Genomic DNA, 20,196 nt, shown 5'->3' with positions numbered 1-20,196 from the left:
CGTTCATAGACACGTAAAACGTAGAAGGTCAAACTTAGCTAATACTAATGCAAACTTAATTCCTTATGGTTGCAAAATTTATTGATAAAATCAGTATCAGTTTTAGACAAATCAATACTGCTCTAATAAACTCCTTTCAAAGGATGGTTAAGATTTAATATGTTACTAAATTACCTGTCGCGCAATATTAATAACAAACACTGGAAATTTTGACAGGACCTTTTAAGGTGTGTTGACTTATAACTGTAGTTCAGAAAAAAAAGATCTATTAACAAAGATCTAAAGTAAACAAAATCTATTCAATTTAAATAAAATCTATTTTTAAAGTCTATTTTTCTTGATTTTTATAGGTTCGTTTTAAAGAAATAAAAAAGGTTGCATTTCCAGACTAAATAAGGAAAACAGATTAAAAATATAGTATGGAAAAAACAGAACAATTGAAGATGCATATTGAATGATTTCCCTCGCTGCAGATGATCAGTTAAGTTAGGCGAGATATATGGACTTTTATGTGAGTCGTTATAAGACTCGCCTAAAGAAGGCCTACTCTGAGGAAAAGAGCGTAAGGTTTTTCATTGAAAATGTGTAAGACCTAAAAAAATGTTAAAATGGATTAAAAATTTAAAAAAAAATTTAATATATGTTTATCCCAAACATCATTGAAAGAAGGAAAAGATCTCGGAAAAGATTTATTCATACACATCTATTAGCGTAATGAGGATATCAATCAAATGCAATGAATTAAGAAAAAGATTTGTCACAATACCTTTACTAATTAAACTCAATTAGGACAATTAAGGCATCAATTAGTGTTAAGATACAGTTAAACATTTTCATGATTAGTGTAGTATCATGAAGCCAAGACGTTGTCGTTTTTTAATTCTTTGTGGAACTGCTCTCTGCGTTGTCTGGATTGTATTTCAAACAGTTATGACGGTAGCTAACCGAAGTAAGTTTGCTTTTTTGAAAGTTTGAAGATGATGATGTTTTTTCGTATAGCAAAGCGTTAAAGGTTAAATAGGAAAAATTAGATCATATGAAATAAGTATACAGTTGAAAAATATTTGAAAAAAGTGAAAAAAGTGAGACTATGTAATCTACACATGGTAATTCCAGGGCCATTGGAACATTCTAAACAGAGGATTATTAAGTTAAAAAAGCCGACTTTGCGGTAACCTTTAAGAGTGTACTTATAAGCTTTGCAGTCTTAAGACTGTTAGAGAAGGTAAATTGGCGGTATCACACCTTCTCGTTGTTAGAGGAGTCCTAAAGTCCTAAATGAAAACTACAACTGCGTTTTTTTCGGTAAATAAAGGATATCTTAACGTCTAGGCGGACGTGCTTTACATTCTGTTGCTATGCTGTATCATTAGTATGACCTATGCTCAGAGTTTTGGGGTTACAAACAAATGATAATTTTGACCTATTTTCTTTCTGTAAATTAGTTTATTCTGTGTTCAAATAATAATGATGATAAATCATATAATAGTTCCATATCACCAGTTTTTCTTTCTTTTTTTCAGTTAACTTTGTTCCACTTGCGGAAAAGCGAATTGTAGTTCTTAACACGAAAAGTGAATACGTCAAAACTCTAAAGGAATACTTTAAAAACACAAGAAAGAGAATTGTTTGGCGAAAAAAGACAAACAGGCCTTACGATATTATAAAACAAAAAGAACTTTTGAAACATCCAATCATTGTAACACTCCCCAGTAGTGCTTTTGAAGAAAATCAATTCTTTCAAGAAATCGTAAAAGATGATGTGCTACCTACAATGCATCTTGATCGTCTGGGTATCATTAGCTATTTGCCATCCTTTGAAACTGAATTTGTCGTGCAATTTATCAATATGTTATATGGTTCGTGGAAGTTTATAAATAAAAACAGACAAAGTCTTTTATCGTACAAAGAACTTCGAAACTCATTACGAGTAGATTTGCTAACATTTTGTTATGCAGACATGTGTCCGTTTCTTCCAAAAGAGTGCAAGAAATTGACAACATCAACTGGAATCGACTCAAATACGAGACCGTCCTGTTATTACATTGAAGAAAACAACCAAGTCGATTTTGATTACCCTGTTCTAAATTCTTTCATTATGTTTAAGAAAAAAGAAATAAGAAAAATACTAAAACCTTACAAATATTTACTGCGAACAGATGTGGATGTGTTTTTAGGACCCGCTTTATGGTTTACTCGACCAACTAGGGCTATTGCTGTTGGAAATGGCGCGTACTGCGATTCTTTCAATAAGAAACGGCTAATGTCAATTGCACGAAAATTAAAGATGGTACATAGAGGAGTACATTGTGTTGGTTCCACGTGGTACGGTAAAAGAAATATTCTGATTTATGCAGCCAATAAAACACTTTCTTTGACGAAGTATATATATTTAAACGAATTTAGTAGTAATTTAAAAGGGATAGAAGATATAAATTTTTCAGGTAGTCAAAAATATGGTGTATGGAAGCGTTGGTGGAAACCAGTCTCTTTGTTATATGCTGCCGAATTAACTTTAAATGACATCATTCCAGATTTTTCTAACGAGTATAAGATGAATTTAGACACCTCGTCGTGTTCTGGAAAAGCTGCAGTAAAACAAACACATATTCCATGTTACCATAGCAAATGTGAATTTCAAAAGTTTAATTTTACTGACAACTTGAAAGCTATTATGGATACCAGCAGCAAAGTAGATTCGAGTGTATCGCGAAATTTAATTAAATACTCTAGAGATTTGGATATAACAAAGATGGATGTTAGTGAATACGCCACCTATATAGCATGGAATTCGGTTCATAAATACATGTTCAAAAATGGACTGTGACAACTTTAGCCATCCTATAATTGGATGATTTTAAGATTTAATTAGGAAATTTAAAAGTAAGTCTTGTAATTTCTACCCAATAGTGGTAAAACTTTCTTCTATCACTTCAGAGAGATTTAAAGGCACGCTTTTATTTAGACTGATTTTTATGTGGAAATTAGTCGGTAAAAAGTGATTAAATTAAAAAATTTAGTCGGCGAAAAGTGACTTCATTATTTCAAAGCACCTAAATTTTTGCAGATTTTTTTTGCGGACTTTCTTCTACCGATATGGTTTGCAAAATTAGGATCCGCAAAATCCCAATAACAAATCCAGAAAATAGGTTCCAAAAAAGTAGACGAAAGTTACAAATTCTATGGCAGAAAATTTTCAGAGCATGATAAGCAGTATGTGGACACTACAACAAATATTCTTTGGAGGAGCATGCTTTTTACTTTCCAATAATTGTCCAGACACATAATGGAGTATACCGTATTCATTCTGGTTCCAAGAGCTCTTTGACAGGTCTATCTCAAAGAGCTCTGGGTCGAGAATGTACCCGTATTTAACATTTTATTCCCGCATCTTTGCTATTCCCGACTCGTTAAATCCATTTGCTGTTATTTTTATCGAGTCTGTACCGTTTTTTATGTACTTTAATATTTCCGTGCATTTCTATCGGCTTAGGGTGCACATAGCAGCGAAAGTAGCATTTCTACAACAGTTCCGAATGCATACATGTTAGAATTCAATGAAGGATGTAAAAGCTGCCTTTCTTCATTGCTACAGATTTAATCCCTATCGCGGACACCTCTCTAAAACGGACACTTTTCCCAGGAACAGATAAAATGACTGTCAAGATGCCATAACATAGCAGACACTTTTATGAAATCCCAATGGTGTTCCCTATAAAGAGGTTTTACTGTCTTTGTGTTTTTATGATTTTCACTTATCATAACTCTGTGACTTTTAATAAAACTTGCTGATTTTTTTTTGTTTTTAAAAATGATATAACCCAAATCTCGCGCTTTGAAAAAAAATAATTCCGCCTCTCTATCAAAATCTTTAATTCTAAGTCTGAAACGCAAATTCCACAGCAGAAATAATAGAGTAAATATTGTATGTGAATTCTCCGCCATCAATTAAAACGGTAAGAAACAATGCGTGGTACAATACAGAAAAGTATTGAACTACAATTTCAACTTCACGAATATAACTATTCTTGACGCCAGAGTTTAAAGGTTAATCTCAAAGAGCCTTGAAGATGAGAAGGAAATACAACAAGATCTTCTTTTAAGTACAAACATGCAAAGACTAACTATATTAATTGAAACTAATTTGACGTGAAGTAACAATAAAGTCATGTACTTCACGAATTAAATGTCAGAATGACATTGATAATTCCAAGGTAATTCCAAGATCATTCGATCTAATTGTTTTTCTTCTTTAGTTTCGATAAACCAAAGCCATGAAATCGTTCTAAAACAAGAAAAGAAAAAAAACGTAAAAGTTTGTTATTGTAATTGGCTTTTATAATTTTTAAAAACAATGGGACTGAAAATGGTTAAAAAATAAGAACAAAATAAGGACATTGGCGAGGCTAGAAAAAAATCAAAAATGGTATATACTTTTATTATGAGTCTCCAAAATTTGTAACGTGCTGTAAAATAAATAAAAACTGTAGGAAAAACGCAACCTCGTTTCCAGTGTCTGTTGTCTTTTTTTTCTTGGGACGGCGAGAATCGCCGTCCGATGTTAGAAAAGAAGATACAAGATGCCGTGGGAACGAGGTTCGGAAAAACAATTTCCAGCCTGAACACATGTAGAGAAAAGTTAGGGCACCTCGGTCCGAAGCCAAATTTTTGATTTCGTTTAAAATAATAAAATTGTCAGAAAATTACCTTCCTCCGATATGGTGTTTCAAGCGAACTTACAAATAAAAAGGTAGCTGTGTACAAAGCACAAAGGTGGGTACCAAAATATAGAAAGCTTGAAACAGGGTCCCTTTCTAAAAGTCCTGAAAATAAAGTGCGAGAGAAATGCGTATTCCGTAAAATATTAATCCAGCATGCTCATAAACCAGTTCCACGAAGTAAAAACAAAAATTTCGACTAAATTTCACCAGCCAAAGCCACTGTCGAGTTGATGTTTAGTCGATACAGTTCATTATTGAAAAGAAAATTACCCAGACTAGTTTATTTTATAAAGATGGAGAATTGTAGTGGAAAGGCTATCCGACAGCAATTTATAGATTTTTTTGTTGAGAAATATCAACACACCTTCGTCCCATCATCTTCTACTATTCCTCACGAGGATCCCACATTGCTGTTTGCCAATGCTGGAATGAACCAGGTTCGTAGCTGGTTACCTAAGTATAGCTTAATTATATAATGGTGTTGATTGATATTTTATGTAATATGTTTCCTTATTAATGCCATGTCTATTGTTTCTAGAAGGGGTCACAAAGTAAAGAAAATAAGGACCATTATCACAAATATCTTGTCTCCTAGTTTAGGGGCCTTCGAAAATTCTTTTCGGGCCCCGTTAGCGGGATATCATTGCTAAGATTTGGACCCCCTCCCCCCTTTTTTAGTGGATTTCCGTCCATGAAATACACACATGCAGATAAAAAACCAAGATCAGCAAGTCAGAAAGAAAAAAATTCAATATATACATGTGAATCAACAAAAAAGCTCTCAAACTCAATGGACCCTTTTTTTGCAGGAACTTCAGCACGCAAAACATAAATTTTCAATGGTGGCTATACCAGATTTTTTTGTTGGAAAGTGAAAGAAGACCTGTCAAATTTTCAGTTTTTTTTTCTGTGCACACCCGAGAATCCCATCAAATTGTAAACATTGAAAGTTGCGTGTAAATTAGAATTGATAACCATAACTATAGTAATTAAATCACATGTACCTATGGTTGCCCACAATTTTTTTACACCATTTTTTGAAAAAGCTCGTTGTTCGTTTTTTATTTAAAAATTGGTGAAAAAATGAATTTTTGCTTGCTCTTTTGTGCTTTAACCTGTCTTTTTCTTTTAATAATCAAAATATACATAAAATGTGACAAAGTCATTTGAAGCAGGTATCGATGAGCATGTGTGCAAAGTTTTGTTGAGTTTCTCCATCGTGATGGGGAGTTTCAGACATTTAAGTCATGTATGCATCGTGGAAAACGAACATCTAAAATTCCTCGTAAAAGAGTTCTCAGCAACCTGACCTTTACAACAATAGCCTATTCAAAGATGTGCAAAAGGTGTTACGCGAACTACCAACAAATCATTAAATATTTTATCATTATATCAATCCACCTGCCGCTGAAAAATCATCTTTGATGCACAAAGGACATCAATTAAATTACCTTACTTGTATCCAGTTTAATGGTTAGCTGTTTCATTTTCCACTGTCAACTTTTCTTTTTATTTTCATACTAGTTTAAAGCTTGCTTCCTTGGTACAGTGGATCCAAAGAGTGATTTCGCCAAATTGACACGTGCTGTAAACTCACAGAAATGCATCCGTGCTGGAGGTAAGCATAATGATCTGGACGATGTTGGGAAAGACGTATACCATCACACTTTCTTTGAAATGCTGGGGAACTGGTCATTTGGTGATTTTTTCAAGGTAGTGTTTTAAACTAATAAAAAGCTTAGTCATTATTGTGCATTGTTTATTCTCCATACAAAACCACACAACATTGAAAACTATTAAAATGTAAACATTTTTGAAACTTTATATCCATTGCGCCATGATAATTTTTTGTGGATGCAAAATGCCTTTTAAGCATAATTTGTTAAACTATGATATTTTTACACTTTTGTATTTAATTTACCTTTACTTTACCAAAAAATGTTGTTGTTTTTTACTTTAAATTTTATTTGTGGTTGCAGTAGCACTCTCCCTTGCAGAGCTTCTAAAGTTTTGTAAAAGCGATTTAAGGAAACTGTTAAGTCTTTTTAACATAATTTTTATCATATTGTAATCAAGAAAGTTCTGAGTTTTTTAAATGATGTAAAATCTCTATCTCAAATAATATCAAAACTGGGAAAATATTTGACAGAATATGTTTTGTTTACTTTACCAATTTATTTCAAAAACGAAACAATTTTATTATTTTGGCCAATTTTAGACTAAATGGGAAAAACTATATTGTAGCAAAGCTTTTGGACTTATTGTTTTTTAGTCTTTAAAATGTGTCAGCATTTTTTGACCATCTGTAGGGCGAGTGGTTCCAATAAAAACGATTGATGGCAAAACGGAAATATCAATAAGGCATTTCATTTTCATATTCTGTTCTCAAGTAAACAGAGAGGTTGAAAAGATGCATTCAGTCACATGGCTAACACTGATTTTGGTATTTATTGAGTAAAATTGAGTAAAATGATGAAGTTTTACTTTCTTCTGTGGGTTTTATGCACACAAAACAGTGTAGGTAAAATATGCAAAAATCATCCTGCAAAATAGGTTGAAAATAATTGATCTGGGATTAAACAGGGTTAATTGTAAATTTTAGTTAGCTGCTAATTAGGATAACTTTCCCAAGTTGTGGCACCGTTGTAAAAAAATTAAGAGGCCTAGTACAAGGAAACAAGTGCCTTTCTTTTTTATCAATAACTTCTGTGCTATATATATATACTTCAAAGTTTAAAGAATTCATTTCTCCTGTTATTGCTGTTGAAAAAAAATGTCAAACTTTGCTATTCCTGGAATATGGCATTATAATGAATAGGCAGAATACTCCAATGTAAAAATCTTTATTGAAATTAGATTTAGAGAAAGCTTTTGATAGAGTGCCACATAAAGTTATTTGGTGGGCTATGGAAATTAGGTGTGGATGAGTGGCTAGTTACGATGGTACAGTCTATGTACAGCAATGCTAGAAGTCGTGTCAGGATTAACGATTCACTTAGTGATGAATTTAGTGTAAATGTTGGTGTACATCAGGGTTCTGTACTTAGTCCTTTGTTGTTTATTCTAGTCTTAGAAGCGCTGTTGATGGAGTTCAGAACAGGTTGTCCATGGGAGTTATTGTCTGCAGATGATTTGGTTCTCATAGCAGAGTCGATGGAAGAATTAGTTGAAAAGTTTGAGAAGTGGAAGAAAGGACTAGAAGAGAGGGGGCTAAAGGTAAACACAGCAAAGTCTAAAGTCATGATTAGTAGCATTGCAGCCAAGTGTGACCTTGTAGTTGGCAAGTGGCCTTGTGGAGTTTGCAGGAAAGGGGTTGGTAGTAACTCAATTTTTTGTCAGACTTGCAAGCATTGGGTACATAAGAAGTGCAGTAGTATTAGTGGAAGGTTAAGAGCTGACATACAGTTTGTATGCAAGCGTTGCAAAGGTGAGATTATAGAGAATGAAGTATTTCCAGCTTTAATGATGTACAACAGTGGCTCATTAGAGATAGTTGAGAACTTCTGTTACTTAGGTGATATGTTGGGCAGTGAAGGGGTATTGGAAGAAGTGTTACTTGCAGGATAGGTTCTGCTTTGAAAAAGTTCAGAGAGTTACTTCCTTTGTTGACTAGCAGAGTCCTGTCAATTCAGGTAAAAGGTAGCTTGTATGAGGCCTGTGTAAGAAGTGTTATGTTGTACAGTAGTGAGACATGGGCAGTGAAGCAGGAAGATCTTGACCGTTTAGAAAGAAATGATATGAGAATGGTTAGGTGGATGTGTAACGCCAGTCTGAGAGACAGAAAGAGTTCAGATGAGCTAAGAAGCAGGTTAAGTCTCCGTAGAATTAAAGATGTTATCCAGATACGAAGATTGAACTGGCTGGGGCACTTGGAAAGAATGGAGGAGGATAATTGGGTAAGAAAGTGTAGAGACTTGATAGTTCCTGGGGCAAAGCCCAGAGCCAGACCGAGAAAGACTTGGCAGGAGGTTATAAGGACAGACTTGATACAGAGGAAGTTGAGTTTAGATCTAACACAGTCTAGATCAGATTGGAAGAGGGTCATTAATATACCCCGTCCAACCCATGCTAGCATGGAAAACGGACGTTAAGCCAAGAATGATGAATGATGATGATGATGACATTACTCTTTGTCATTGATGTTGTGATATTTAATTATGATACATGCATTTTTTCAAACTTCAATCCACTATGCCCAATACAGACAGTCTAGTGGCCAATCAATTGAATATTTTATTGTTGTCAAAGGGTTCACCATGCTTTTGCCCAAATGGTTTACTATAATTTTTTAAAAGAATGTTTTCAATTTTTCTTTTAGTATAAATAAAATGTTTTGCTTTAAAATGGTGTCCTTCTGAATCTTAGAAAGAAATAATTACATGGTCTTGGGAGCTATTGACCAAAGTTTGGGGCTTGGATGAAGATCGTCTTTATGCAACATATTTTGGTGGTGCAGATGGTGTTCCTGCTGATGAAGAAGCTCGACAATATTGGATAGATGTTGGGTACGTTGTGCAAAAAGCCTTTTTACCCTATTTAAAATAGTATGTTTTTGGGCCTTGTATGTTTTGGGAGGGAGTTAGACATACAATGCTCATCCTTCATAAATTCTGACAGACCTTACATAACATATTGTACAAGTGAAGAATGAGATAAATAGGATAACCTGATGTCAGCATACCTAATATCAACCATCATCTGATCACAGAGAGTTCTCTGTTCCTTATTTAATCGGTTTGTAGTAATTTTGTGCTTTATAATGTTTCTTTTTGGTTTTGGAGCAAAAACAAACAAAAAAATGAACAATTTCTGAGAAATTTCATATATTTGATTAAGATTGGAAAAATTGAGACAGATTATAACATGTTGCAAAAAGTTGGTCAAAATACCATCTATATACCATCTATTACATTTCAAATCTCTTTTACAAAACTACAGAAGTTCTACAAGGGAGAGTGCTACTGTGCTGAAGCCAATGTGTTTATCTAAAAGATATTTTATTTTATTTTCAAAAAATCAACGATTCTTTAGATACTTACATCTTAAAGATGAATTTTACTTAAAACATGGCTTTTTTTAGAAAAAGTAAAATAAATCAAAATCGGGGACTTTGTAGAAAATAATTGAAAAATCATTTTTACATACATCTATCCAATTCTAAAGAACATCAAATGAGATTTGGAAGGGAGGTAGTTTTGTAAATGAAGTATCTTTTTTTAAGGCAGGGTGTGTTTCAAAAATGTCTTTGTACTTTTCACAAGTTAAAAAGTTTTGAATTATTTTTACACCATTTGATAGGTATTTAAAAATGATTTTTCGTGATTTATGGATGAAAAAACTTTGATTAACTATCGCTGAAAAAAAAGTGATTTAAAAAACCATGCTCACAAGGTATACCGTAACCTTAAGAGTTTACTATGTTGAATAACTTGTGTCATCCTAATTCTCAACATTTAGAGTGAGTATTCCTGAAGCTGTTATAATTTGAATTTGCTAATGGCAATTTGTGCAAATCGATATGCCAATTTTACTAAAAAATTAGTATCAAATTGCTTGTATCAATTGCGAACATTAGGCCACATACTGACATATACATTTTACGTCGATATAATCACCCAAGGAGTCACAAGAATTGTTCTTATGTTTCATTATAAGTTGTCGCACAGTGCCAAGAAAATTGTTAGAAATATTTTTTGAGTTTTTTTAAGGTTCTCGTTTGCATATTTCACAAGGCCATAGGAGAATAAAGTATACATCAAGAAAGTAAAAAACAATATATTTGGAGAACAAATTCCAACACTTGTTTATCATATAAACCGAGCATAGTTCACTGTAATTTGGTATACTTGATGGATTATTGCTCAATTTCACTTATGCTTTATGGAGTTCTTTTTTCAATAGCGAAGAAGGTTATTGATATATTGTGTAATCAAGGGGGTTCTCTTTTTTAACCTCCTTGTTGTAATTTAATTCATAACAAATTTCCTTTTTATAATTAAATTTAATACCTCGTCTCCTTCAACATGTGAAGTTAAATGTGAATGGATATTTCTCAGCGGTGGAAAGAACCTGGCTTCTGATGACTTTACGTAAACAAGAATAATTAAAATGTGAATATGAATGTTTGTTTTATAAACAATAAGTGTCATTTTAGAACTGATTAGGGAAAAATACAAGCCTTTTGTACCGTAAAATTGAAAAATAAGTGAAAATTGCACTTGTTTCTTTGCAAAAACTTAAAATATAGCAAATATTTTGTATAGATTAGGCAATAAAATGTAAGAAAAACTCTATATACAAGTGTTGTGTGTGAGAGTGATGAAAATTGCAATTTTTCTCTACAATATGTGTAGATTACCTCCGGAAAGAGTGCTTCCATTTGACATGAAAGATAATTTTTGGGAAATGGGTGAGACAGGTCCATGTGGTCCTTGTTCTGAAATCCATTACGATCGTATTGGTGGAAGAAATGCTTCACATCTAGTTAACATGGATGTTCCAGAAGTTTTAGAAATCTGGAATTTGGTTTTCATGCAGTTTAATAGGTATCTTTTTTCTTAAACCTTTTTGTTGTCATTTTTTTGTAGTAACTACTTTGAATCAATCCTAAACAAAGCACAGGAAGATTTCTGATTCTTAAATTGGTGTAAAACGATATTTACGGTGATGAAAACAAACAAAAATTTTCCTAGATTTTGTTTTTCTTTCTTTGTAGTAACTACTTAGATTTTGAAATTAAGCCTGCACTGAGGACAGCATGATTCCTCCTTCCTAGAATTCTTAATAGACTTAGGTAAAAGATAAACTCCTTCAAAAAATTTAAAAAATTTGGCTTTTTTTTAATTTGTCTTGTTTTTACATTGGCCTAAAGCGGTATTTAGGTTACCAAATCAGTCAGACCCAATAAATTACACAGTATACATTACAATAAAACATTGCGTGTGAAAATGAGACTTTTAACTCAAATTAGGTCAAAAAATGTTCTTACAATGACTGCAGGAGCCTGATTCAGTTAATCACTCTCCCCGATGCATGACTTAATGAAAACAAAGCATCTGTCTTAAAATAGTTCACAAAACGTTTTGCTCATACATATTGTAAACTACAATTTGTACATGTTTTTGTCATATTTCATAAAGAAACTGATTTATTATATTCACTTTAGGGAACAAGATGGCAAGTTAATTCCACTACCAAAACAGCATGTAGATACTGGAATGGGGCTTGAACGTGTGGTGTCCGTTTTGCAAAAGAAAATGTCAAACTATGATACAGATTTGTTTACTTCCTACTTCAAAGTCATTCAAGAGGTAATGTCTTTTTAGTTTATCTGGCTAAAACTGGTGACGTTCGTGTTTTTTTTTTGTTTTTTCTCTTTTTAATTTTATTAATATGATTAGTAAGTCACTATTTTCAACAAAGTCGTTGTGTATTTTTGTGGCTTTTTTCATAGGGTACCGGTACAAGGCCGTACACTGGATTGGTAGGTGCAGAAGACAAAGATGGGATCGATATGGCATACCGTGTCATTGCAGATCATATACGTACTTTAACAGTTGCTTTATCTGATGGTGGAAGGCCTGATAATGCTGGCAGAGGGTATGTTTTACTGGTTCATAACACTGACTTTCCGTCCACTATATTGATAAGCAAATATTCCGTGCATAGAAATTTGAAACATAAAGTTGTTTTGAAACGTGTGATTCCTGTTGTTACCCAACTTTCTTAACTGTTCAGTTATTTTATTATTTCTTTAAGGTATGTCCTACGACGTATTTTACGACGAGGTGTACGTTATGGAACCGAAAAACTCAACTTCAAGCCTAGTTTCTTTGCCTCTCTAGTTGACGTAGTATGTGAAACTCTGGGTGAAGCTTTCCCAAACATTTTGAAAGATCCCCAAACGGTGGGTATGGGTTGTAGTTCTTCTATATCTTTGATAAGAAAAATGTTTATGATTTTAACTTCTTTTCATGTTCATCGTTTCTATGCAGTACTTTTCTTGTGAAGGTTAAAGATATCATAAATGAGGAGGAACAGCAATTCTTGAAAACGTTGACGCGTGGACGAAGGTTATTTAATCGAGCTGCTGACAAAGCTAATAATGGTCAAATAGATGGTAAGGTTACATGTTGTTGGGTTGACTGAAATGGTTTATAGTTGTATTTTCACATATTTGGCATTGGTCTAACTTGCTTAATGTAGTATTTGTTAACAAGAGTAGGAGTCGGGCAACAGCAACTCTACTAAATTTCTTTATATCAATTCAGCCTTCTATCTGATCTCTGACCAAAATTTTGGCTGCAGCAGAAATATTTACTCTGCACCAATTAGAACTTTTTATTCATTGCTTTGAGCAACTTCATCGCTGTGTTGTTTTGTCAGCATTATTTTTCTGTTTATAGGTCAGGTTGCTTGGAGGTTGTATGATACGTACGGCTTTCCTGTTGATTTAACAGTACTCATGGCTGAAGAAAGAAATCTAATCGTAGATATGAAATCATATGAAGAATCCAAATTAAAAGCACAGGTTTAATTCTCTCTCTCTCTCTCCCTCCCACTCTCTTTCTCTCTGCTAAAATTCTCTCGGAAACACAATGCAGATAGGCAGCTAGTTGTTTAGTTTCATGTGGAGTTGTCTCAGTGTTTAGTTTTTGTTTTTTCAGAAACGTATTTTTTATTTTTAGTGAATGCTTTTTCCATGTATAAGGTTATGACGACAGGCAAAGTGTAGGTCTGCTCATTGATTTATATCCATGTTTTTCATAAAGGAAATGGCTCGTGCGAAAGGCTCAGGTCAAGAAGACTTGTGCTCCTTAGATGTTCACGCATTAGACGAGTTAAAAACGAAAGGCTTTGCACAGACAGACGAGTCTTCGAAATATATTTACACGAAAGATGCCGATGGAAATTATGGTGCGTATTATTCCCGTTTCTGCCCTGACGAGTTAATTGTGCGCGATTGTATTGTGGATTAACATTGGTGTGGGTACTGACCTAATTGGAAAAAATATAAGCCAATATTTTCTCGTAATTGAGTTATTAAAAAGTGGGTGTCAAATTGGGTGAAGCATAAATCACTGTATTCTCGTAGTTGATGACGTACAATGGTCTTTTCACAACATCTTTTCTACTGTAGTCTTCAATTCCATCACTGCGACTGTCACTGCACTTCGTATGAATAAGCAATTTGTTGATGAAGTTCCTGGAGGGAACCGATGTGGAGTTTTGCTTGACAAATCATGTTTTTATGCCGAACAAGGTGGACAGTTATACGATACTGGATATATTAATAAGGAAAGCGAAGAGGTAAACTAAGAGCAATACATAAATACTATGTGAATGTGTGCCTGCTGTTGAGTCTTGATTTGTTGACATTGACGCCATTTGTAATATTGTAGTTGCATGTGTGTTTAGGATGTGGAATTTAGCGTAGAAGACGTTCAAGTGCATGGTGGATATGTGATTCACGTGGGAAAGTTGGAAGGGACCTTGAAAGTTGGTGATAAAGTAAAGTGTAATATTGACGAGGTAATACGTTCTTTTGCATGTGTGAGTTTAAACCATGTGATTTTTTTATGCTTTCAACGATTTTAATATTTCAAATATTTTAATATTTCAACAAAATCTTTTTTGTAACATTTTGCGATGTCTCAAGTGATCAGTGTTCCGACGAGGTGCTAGTTTAAACAGCTACATGAGGAAGCAAACCGAGTGCCACTCTCGAAAACGTTTGGTGTTATGCCAGTTATGGTAATAAATTGCTTAAGTGTTGCCTTGAAAAACCATTGGAGACAACTAAAAATACTGTTATTCTAACAGAACAATCTCCTGTTTCCTGATGAAAAATCTCTCTAGTATTATTGTATTTCGTTATATTAGCAACGAAGAAGAACGATGATGAACAACCATACGGGGACACACATGCTGAACTTCGCACTACGTAAGGTGTTGGGAGATGCCGATCAAAGAGGATCTCTAGTAGCACCAGATAAATTGAGATTTGATTTCACTGCTAAGGTATGTTTCACTTTTTGTCGTGTGTAAAGGCTTTAACCGCACTTGTTTTTTTTAAAAAAATTTAATGTAAATTGAATGAACGAAACAGCCTACAAAGTCTTAACGAAGGATAAAAACCGTCGTAGAATTGAAAAACTGTTTGGATTTCCCGCCCTTAATTTGAGTATGTGATCTGCTGGCGATGAAATAACATTTGACATTTTGCGATTTAGGGAGCTTTAACGACCGAACAGGTGAAGAGCACAGAAGAAATTACAAGAGAGATAGTGAGAAAGAAACAAGATGTCCACGCGACTGTGAGCCCGTTGGCTGTGGCGAAAGATATTCAAGGCTTACGAGCTATCTTTGATGAGGTAGGCTGAAGATCATTTGTTTCGACACTCAAACGGAAATTATAACGAGGCTTGACTCTTCAAATAGCATTAGACGCTGGAAAAATTAATGAGATGAAAAAGACCTAAACAGACCTAATAGATTATATGAACTCGATGTTTTGTCCTTATGAACTCGATGTTTTGTTCTTATGAACTCGATGTTGTGTCCTTATGAACTCGATGTTTTGTTCTTATTAACTCGATGTTTTGTTCTTATGAACTCGATGTTGTGTTCTTATGAACTCGATATTTTGTTCTTATGATATCGATGCTTTGTTCTTATGAACTCGATGTTTTGTTCTTATGAACTCGATGTTGTGTTCTTATAAACTCGATGTTTTGTCCTTATGAACTCGATGTTGTGGTTTTATGAACTCGATGTTTTGTTCTTATGAACTCGATGTTTTGTTCTTATGAACTCGATGTTTTGTTCTTATGAACTCGATGTTGTGTCCTTATGAACTCGATGTTTTGTTCTTATGAACTCGATGTTTTGTTCTTATAAACTCGATGTTTTGTTCTTATGAACTCGATATTTTGTTCTTATGATATCGATGCTTTGTTCTTATGAACTCGATGTTTTGTTCTTATGAACTCGATGTTGTGTTCTTATAAACTCGATGTTTTGTCCTTATGAACTCGATGTTGTGGTCTTATGAACTCGATGTTTTGTTCTTATGAACTCGATGTTTTGTTCTTATGAACTCGATGTTTTGTTCTTATGAACTCGATGTTGTGTCCTTATGAACTCGATGTTTTGTTCTTATGAACTCGATGTTTTGTTCTTATAAACTCGATGTTTTGTTCTTATAAACTCGATGTTTTGTTCTTATGATATCGATGCTTTGTTCTTATGAACTCGATGTTTTGTTCTTATGAACTCGATGCTTTGTTCTTATGAACTCGATGTTTTGTTCTTATGAACTCGATGTTTTGTTCTTATAAACTCGATGTTTTGTTCTTATGATATCGATGCTTTGTTCTTATGAACTCGATGTTTTGTTCTTATGAACTCGATGCTTTGTTCTTATGAACTCGATGTTTTGTTCTTATGAACTCGATGTTTTGTTCTTATAAACTCGATGTTTTGTCCTTATGAACTCGATGTTGTGGTCTTATGAACTCGATGTTTTGTTCTTATGAACTCGATGTTGTGGTCTTATGAACTCGATGTTTTGTTCTTATAAACTCGATGTTTTGTTCTTATGAACTCGATGTTTTCTTCTTATGAACTCGATGTTTTCTTCTTATGAACTCGATGTTTTCTTCTTATGAACTCAATCTTTGTTTAGCTAAGCATCCTTTTTGACAAGGAAAGTGATAAACACTTTTTTGGACCTTTTTTGTATCATTAGTTTGTTCTGAACGATAGACCTTCGAATGTGACGCCGTCACTCTTTCGAGAAAAAGTCTTATTGGCGGATTTATGCGCAAAACGAGCATAAACGAACCTAAAAACATTTCTCAGGATTGGATCATTAGTTTATCCTATTTTTTGCACGAAGATAACATTTGAACCTTAAATGTGACAAAGTCAGTTTTTTGAGATTTTATTTCCGGCTTAATAATGGCGGATTCGTAGGCAAAATAAATCAAAACAGTTCAAAAATACGGAAACTTTACTGAATTTTAAACTGTTTTGAAGATTGGATTATTTTTTTGTGATGTTTTTAATCCAGGTAGGTCCGTTAAGTTTCGCTTTTTTTATTAGGTGTACCCCGATCCAGTTCGTGTTATATCAATTGGTTATTCTCTGAAAGACTTGCAAGAAGATCCACAAGCTGGTCATAAGACATCTATAGAGTTTTGCGGTGGAACGTAAGAAAGTTTTGATCATCTAATATGAGGAAGTTAACCTTGTAATCTTCTGATAGTGGAGTGGCGCCCAATAAAATGTGCACAAACAATTACCGGTAGTGTAACTGGGCAACGCAAACAAAAATGTTTTTAGTGCGTTGCTTACAGGGGCAACAATCAGCTGACTTCTTCTTCATAAAATTTGTAAATCAATGTGATGTGAATACATCTTGAAGGTGTGGCATATACTATGCTGATTTTTCTGACCCGAATGCCGACGTGTTAACAAAGCGGACATGCAAATAACATATCACGGCAATAATTTATTTGTCAACGCGAAAAAATTGTTTTGTCCCCGTAAATTGCAGTACCAGTGCCAAAATTGAACTTTGATGCAATGCACGATTTAGGAAATTTCTTTTTTCATTTAGACATTTAAAGAACACCGGTGACATGCTGGATTTTACTATCATTTCTGAAGAAGCCATCTCTAAAGGAATTCGTCGTATCGTTGGTATTACTGGTCATGATGCTGAAAAGGTAATGTAAGGATTTGTACATGGTTAAAAATATGTTAAAGTGTAAAGAACTGTAGGTTTTGAAACTCTCAACCTCTGCCAACTATGCAATATGGAGTCTATGTTTTTGGGCAATTGTCTAGTTAAACAATTTGTTTTTGCGGTAACAAAAGAAAGTGGCTTGGACAACAAATTATAAATATTTTCTTTTCTCCATCGTAGGCGCATAAAAAAGCAGAAGTGCTTGAAGATAGCTTGCAACAACTGAAGAACGCGATCGAGGTGCACAAGAACAACAACACACTGAGCATGAAGAAGATGACTCAGCAAATAGCTCGATTAACAGATGTAAGTATGAACTGTCCAGTCGCTGACAACTTTTTTTAAAACTCAAGAAATCTTCATAAAAAAATTTGCTACAAAAAAAAATGCTAAAATTTTTTATTAACCAATAAGACACACATATTTTGTATATAAAAGACATGTGTTTCATAGAAAAGACAAGAGAAAATAGTTTATCAGTAGTTCTTTTAACACATCACACAGTGCAGCTCCCCGCTTCATGCAATTGCAAATATAGGTCAAATATAGGTTAAAAAAAGCGTCGACGTGACGTCAATGCTTTTTTTTGATGTTCATAGGAGATATCAGAGTCGATCATTCCTGCATGGCGAAAAGACGAGTTGCGTGAAGACTTGAAGAAAGTAAAGAAAGGATTAGATGATGCCGATCGTGCTGCGAAAGCTGCAAGACTACAACGTGTACGTGTCTTGTAGTAGATTTTTTGGCATATGGGAAAAATGGTATCCAGGATCCAGGGACCCTAAAGGTCTCACCCCATAGGATCCCGGGATCCCGGGTACCACTTTTTCCGTATGTAATTCCGTATACAACCACGGAAAGTATAGGAAACTTTCATGGGTCAGTTATTTTGAGGACCAGGCATATTGTTGTTTTTATTAAGGAAGGTGTTTTGTGGTGCTCTGGCTTAAGTTGACAGGAAAAAAACAGTGGATTTGTTTTCTTTTCGTTTTCAACCGCACTGTTTTCAACGAAAGGTCAGTGGCTCGCGTTTGGGGTGTGAAATACATCCCGTTGCTACTAACTTGAACCATATTGCTGTAGGATGACGCGTTGAAACGTTCTTATTATGTTGCTATGTTCGTTCATCACCGCGTGGAACTCGCAATAATTCTATAGACTCATTTAAATTTCTTGAAAAATGAATGAAATTACTGTGTTACGAAAAATGACCTATCAAATAATCCATAGATCATAGAAGAGACTGTCGAAATAGCGAAGACTGCGCATGATAAAAGTTTTATTGTGCAAAGGGTTGAAGATGGATGCCAGGCGAAGGTAAATAATTGCTTTCACCATATTTGCATGTTTTTATTCATCGTTTTATAAAACATTTGTCTTTTAATTCTGATACCTTTTTGAGTAATGGGTTATTCTGCCCTGGAAATGTTCTGAAAAGGACTTGTTTGCCCATCATTGAGTTTTTTTGCCAGCGAACACGAGGATATAGAATCTCAACAACTCTCAAAATTATTTTAAGGGTGTATATAAAGGGCGTAGATCTTACCAAAGTGTCAAAAATTTCTCTTTTTAATGAGTCAATGGCTGAAGTTACAGCTGCTGTAAATTCTTGGTAAATACAATCTTAAATTATCATGTAGGCTCTAGACGCAACGTTGAAGCAAGTGAAAACCGCGGCTCCTCACTTGGCCGCCATGTTGTTTTCCGTTGACAAGGACGCTAACAAAGTGTTGTGTTTGTGTCAAGTACCCAAGGTGAGATGGTGTATAGATTATTTGTGTGTGCATTTGGTGTTACTTTTTTTTCTGTCTTGGTTTGTAAGTAGTCCCAATGTACTATGCTTTTAATAGTACGTGCACTAGCGTTTACAGCTTTCCTGAGGGATTTTTCAAGGAAATTAAAAATTAAATATTATAAAACCAATAAGGGAAGTGCTAGCGATGCATTTATAAAATACGTGCATCTTCTGTTTGGAAAAAATAATTGAATATCAAATAAATCGATCAATGGCATAATATTAGAGAAATTTATAGGGATTTTTTGTCAAGACATTATCAGGGGGTGTGGTTTTGTTTGCATGAAGATGATTTTCGTGCGCACGTACACTGTGGAATAAAACTTTATATTTCTGTTTAAAGTAAGCAAGGCAAAGAATCTTTTTGTCTCCTTTAGCCCTAATTTTTTAAAGAGCTTACTCCAGAAGGTTTACAGATTTCACCTAGGCTGAAATCTACAACACTTGACATTCTGTTTTATAGCGTTTGCTGTGTACAGTCGTAATCTCGTGGAATAAAACTCTATATTTGTGTTTGGAGTAAACAAGGCAAATAATCTTTTTGTCTTAAAACGAAGCCTGTATTGTGTATAAAGATCAACGCGTTGTTTTTCACATAATTTTGTCTTTTTAGGATGTCGTGGCGTCAAAAGGACTAAAGGCCGACGAATGGGTTAAGAATATCTCTGGCGTTATTAATGGCAAAGGTGGTGGTAAACCGCTTTCTGCTCAGGGGTCTGGTGACAATTTAAATGACGTAGAGAAGGCGGTTGAAATGTCGAAACAATTTGCTACGTTAAAATTATCGTAGAATTTTTTTTTTGTGATAGAAATGTTTTTTTATTTACTATATTTCTGAAATTTTAGAAAAAGAAGTGTAGTCTATTTATTAAATGGATATTATTTTCAAAGTTTTGCTGTTTAACTTGTAGATGATGACTTCACGACAA

The 20,196-nt window shown here is 34.1% G+C and overlaps 2 protein-coding genes across 2 annotated transcripts; both read left to right on the top strand.

Moving 5' to 3' along the window:
* The first annotated feature begins 834 nt into the window (after window positions 1-834).
* LOC130614462 (uncharacterized) lies at window positions 835-3,019 on the top strand. Its single transcript, XM_057435889.1, has 2 exons — window positions 835-949; window positions 1,524-3,019. Exons 1-2 carry the CDS (start codon window positions 853-855, stop codon window positions 2,825-2,827), a joined length of 1,401 nt encoding a protein of 466 aa, XP_057291872.1. The 5' UTR covers window positions 835-852; the 3' UTR covers window positions 2,828-3,019.
* A 1,865-nt stretch (window positions 3,020-4,884) lies between these two features.
* On the top strand, window positions 4,885-20,157 carry LOC130613880 (alanine--tRNA ligase, cytoplasmic-like). Its single transcript, XM_057435234.1, has 21 exons — window positions 4,885-5,158; window positions 6,246-6,434; window positions 9,087-9,226; window positions 11,075-11,266; window positions 11,887-12,031; window positions 12,175-12,320; window positions 12,480-12,627; window positions 12,732-12,840; window positions 13,127-13,251; window positions 13,493-13,637; window positions 13,861-14,030; window positions 14,139-14,252; window positions 14,604-14,741; window positions 14,954-15,094; window positions 16,827-16,933; window positions 17,344-17,452; window positions 17,653-17,778; window positions 18,072-18,191; window positions 18,703-18,789; window positions 19,113-19,226; window positions 19,881-20,157. Exons 1-21 carry the CDS (start codon window positions 4,952-4,954, stop codon window positions 20,055-20,057), a joined length of 2,949 nt encoding a protein of 982 aa, XP_057291217.1. The 5' UTR covers window positions 4,885-4,951; the 3' UTR covers window positions 20,058-20,157.
* Window positions 20,158-20,196: the final 39 nt, after the last annotated feature.

Source organism: Hydractinia symbiolongicarpus, chromosome 11 (assembly GCF_029227915.1).
Source record: "Hydractinia symbiolongicarpus strain clone_291-10 chromosome 11, HSymV2.1, whole genome shotgun sequence".
Lineage (NCBI taxonomy): Eukaryota > Metazoa > Cnidaria > Hydrozoa > Anthoathecata > Hydractiniidae > Hydractinia > Hydractinia symbiolongicarpus.
Note: the sequence above shows the minus strand (reverse complement) of the source record. Positions and strands in the feature narration are given on the sequence as shown.